Consider the following 3,855-nt stretch of genomic DNA (forward strand, 5'->3'; position numbering starts at 1 on the left):
CTCTCCTTGAAAAGCTATATGGATTTGTAGAATTTTAAAACAATATGCATTTAGATATTTTCTAAATCATTTTGGGATAATGTTGAGTGTATAAACATGATACATTCACATAGATGTAGAAAGGAGCATTGCCGGTATTAAATTATAAACACAGTTTACTGAGAGCCTCTTCTTTGTGTGATGTTTATAGAAAGAATTGTATAATAGTATTTTTAAAATTTTATCAATCTTTTCCTTTTCCCTTGGTTGGTTCTCTTCTTCACACACACTATTCCTCCATCCATTATGGCCTATATGGGGTAAAGTAGGAAGCCTGAGAAAGAGGAGTGGACATATTGCCCTGCATAGAGTCCAGCAGCCTGGTCAGATGGTAGCTGGATGTGAACTGTGTCTCCTGGTTGTAAAGGAACCACAGCACTGCCAGATGCCTGGTCTAGAATGCCCTTCTTGTACTCATCATATGTATACATCAAAGGCTCTCCATTCCGGTACAGAGAAACCCACACATTGGCCCCCTTGCAGTGCACATGATATGAGAAGTAATAGATACCAGGAAGGTCACAGGTGAACACTCCTGTTTGTGGACTGTAGTTCTGTCGCCCATTGTATAGCAGCTTGTCAAACACTACTGGTGTACCAACTGGAGGGAAGGGAGTTGTAAGTTGTGCAGTAAAAGCAGGCATCTCTAGACCACTAACACCCATTGTGTCACCTCCACCACCGTACTTTCCTTTTTTGTACCCACCAGCTTTAACTCCATCAAGGGCTGGCCCCATCTCAGACAGAACGCCCATCATATCAGGGGACAGAGGTGGTCCAGGGGGTCCTGGAGGACCTGGGGGCCCTGGACTGCCTGGTTGGCCAGGAGGGCCAACTGGGCCTTCTCCACCAGGTGGACCAACAGCCCCAGGTGCACCAGTAATTCCCTCACCTGGAGGACCAGCTTGGCCAGGTGGCCCATTCTCTCCTTTAGGCCCAGGTGGCCCGGGTGGGCCAATTGGTCCTCCTGGTCCTACAAGGCCAGGAATGCCATTGAGGCCTTGTGGCCCTTCTGGACCAGGTTCACCGACTTCTCCTTTTAGACCAGGCAGTCCGGATGGACCAGGGGACCCAGGTTCACCCTTTTCTCCTCCTTCTCCTTTGGGACCTATAAGTCCTGGTAGTCCACGAGGCCCAGGCTCACCAACTTCACCTGGTTGACCTGGTTGGCCTGGCATTCCTGAAGGCCCTGGCTCTCCTATATGCCCCTGTTCCCCCTTTGGTCCATCATCACCTACGTCTCCTTTAGGTCCTGGCAAACCCACAATTCCTGGAGGTCCCATTGGTCCTGGGAGTCCAGAGGGACCAATAGGTCCAGGTGGTCCTGTCATACCTGGTGAACCTCCATATCCTTTGTCTCCTTTTAGTCCTGGAACACCTGGTAATCCTCCAATTCCTTTTTCACCTTTTGGGCCAGGGTATCCTGGTTTGCCAAATCCAGGTAATCCAGGCTTCCCTGGCAAACCTGGTGGACCTGGTAATCCTTTATCACCAGGAGCACCTATCAGTCCTGGTAAGCCATCCTTTCCTGGTTTCCCAATTCCAGGAGGTCCCTGTGGCCCTTCTTGGCCCTTTTCACCAGGTGGACCCTCTAGGCCTGGTGGTCCTGGCTGTCCAGGGTTTCCTGGTGTACCTACAGGACCAGGCAAACCAGGCATGCCTGGCTTGCCTATCCCCGGTAGTCCTTTATGTCCTGGCAGTCCTGGAGATCCAGCTGGGCCTCTTGGTCCTTGTGGTCCGGGTAGTCCTATTCCTTTATCTCCTTTTGGTCCAGGCAAACCTGGCAAACCAGGTAGGCCTTTGTGCCCTGGCTCTCCTTTGATTCCTGGTTGTCCTGATGGTCCTTGTCCACCAGGCTTCCCAATTCCTGGCAATCCTGGTGGTCCAGGGGGACCAGGTTTTCCTGTCATACCTGGTGGACCTTCTTCTCCACAAGGTCCCTGTTCACCTTGAAGTCCAGGAGGTCCAGTATCGCCAGGTTTTCCTGGCATTCCAGGTTTACCAAATCCAGGCAACCCTGGAGGGCCCTGTGGGCCAAGATTTCCTGGAGGGCCTGGCAAACCTGTGCCTTGAGGCCCTTGGGGTCCAGGGGGCCCTTGGGGTCCAGGGGGCCCTTGTGGTCCAATCTCACCTTGAACACCCTGTTCTCCCCTAGGAATGGTCTCACCTAAATGCAAGATAGATAGATTATTCAAATGGTCTGTAGTGTAATAACAACAAAATATAATTGATACATTTATCAATGATAATAAATATATTTGTTTACACACCCTTTTTGTCTTTGCCTTTATTCATATGCATAGGCAATTGTGGCATCTCCTTCCTGTAGTGTGGGTACTGCATGTGAGGCATTTCTTTCCCCATGCCCATGTGAGGTATCTGTGGCATAGGCTGATGTTGTTGATGATGTGCTTTGTGCGCATAATATGCCCCTCCAAAAACAGTTGGCAGTAGTGCCATTTGCACCAAAACCAACAGGAGAGGAGCCACAGCCATGGCCTGAGGAAATCAATCAATCTATATATCAATAAATCAAAAACATAAAATATATTTACAATAATAAATTTGTCAATTTTATTTTTTTATAATACAAGCCTATTAATTGATTATTCAGTATATCAGTTATCAATATCAATATTTGTAACTATTTAAATAGTCCTTTTGACGTCAGGAAAAACAATAATATTTAACCTGTAAATTTGTTAACTAATCAGTCAAACAATCAATAAGTTAATAAACTGTTAAGAAACTGTGATGCTGTGCAAAACGTAAATGAAAACCGAATGCATTGATATACAAATAATTGAAACCCTATATTTAGAAACTGAATTATATATATATATATATATATATATATATATATATATATATTTGCCCATTTAAAATTTGATGCCAGCAACACATTACAATGTGTTTGTCTTAAAAACACTGAAGTGTGTTACAGCAACAATAAATTTGGGACAGGGGCTTGTTTACCACTGTGTTGCATCAACTATTTTTTTTAAAATAACAATATAATATAATAAAGGTTTTGGAACTGAGAAGACCAGCCACTGATGTTTTGAAAGGGGAATTTTTTTTTGCATTCTTGCTTGTTATAGCATTTTAGCTGCTCAACAAATTGGGTCTCCCTAGTGGTTTTGGTTTTATAATGCACCAGTTGTTTTTCAGTTGCTCTGAACTAGCTTAATACCGCTCTTTTAGCTATGGTCAATGCTGTTGGAACACATGCAGAATATGGAGTTGCATTGTCTTGCTAAAATAAGCAAGTATTTTAGCTGGTCCACTGAAGACTTTTCATTTTATAATGCACCAGTTGTTTTTGAATGGGTGACAGGCCTGTACTAGTTTAGCACCCAGACACTTTTACTAAGGTGCCATGCTGTTGTAATACATGCAGAATGAGAATTGGCCTTGTCTTACTGAAATAAACAAGGCCTTCTCAGAAAAAAACGTCTGGACAACAGCAAGTTGCTCCAAAACCTGAACATATATTCTAACTTTAACAATGCCTTCACATATATGTGAATCACCCATGCCATGTGAAACCTCACAGGACCACAGGACATTTCCACTTAGTCTCCATTTTTGCCAGACCACCTACTAGGCTGTCCTAGAAGAGACATTTTCCCTTATTGATTGACCGACCCCTAGTGTTGAAATGTGCATGCGTGAGTAGGAAAGTTATTTCATTTTCTGCTGTTAGTTCAGCCATATTTCTCAAAGTGGTGCTACTATACTGTTGTTACATTAGTTCACAAACTGGTACTGTACCGGTTCCTCATTCCTCGTTTCCTTGTTTCACATAGCGCTTTT

The 3,855-nt window shown here is 44.5% G+C and overlaps 1 protein-coding gene across 1 annotated transcript; it reads right to left on the minus strand.

Moving 5' to 3' along the window:
• Positions 1–290: 290 nt before the first annotated feature.
• col8a1a (collagen, type VIII, alpha 1a) lies at positions 291–2,535 on the minus strand. Its single transcript, XM_066641255.1, has 2 exons — positions 2,310–2,535; positions 291–2,206 (listed from the first exon to the last, which is right to left on the minus strand). The coding sequence occupies exons 1-2, from the start codon at positions 2,533–2,535 to the stop codon at positions 291–293; spliced, it is 2,142 nt and encodes a 713-aa protein (XP_066497352.1).
• Positions 2,536–3,855: the final 1,320 nt, after the last annotated feature.

The sequence above is a fragment of the Hoplias malabaricus genome, chromosome 12 (genome assembly GCF_029633855.1).
Source record: "Hoplias malabaricus isolate fHopMal1 chromosome 12, fHopMal1.hap1, whole genome shotgun sequence".
Classification (NCBI taxonomy): domain Eukaryota; kingdom Metazoa; phylum Chordata; class Actinopteri; order Characiformes; family Erythrinidae; genus Hoplias; species Hoplias malabaricus.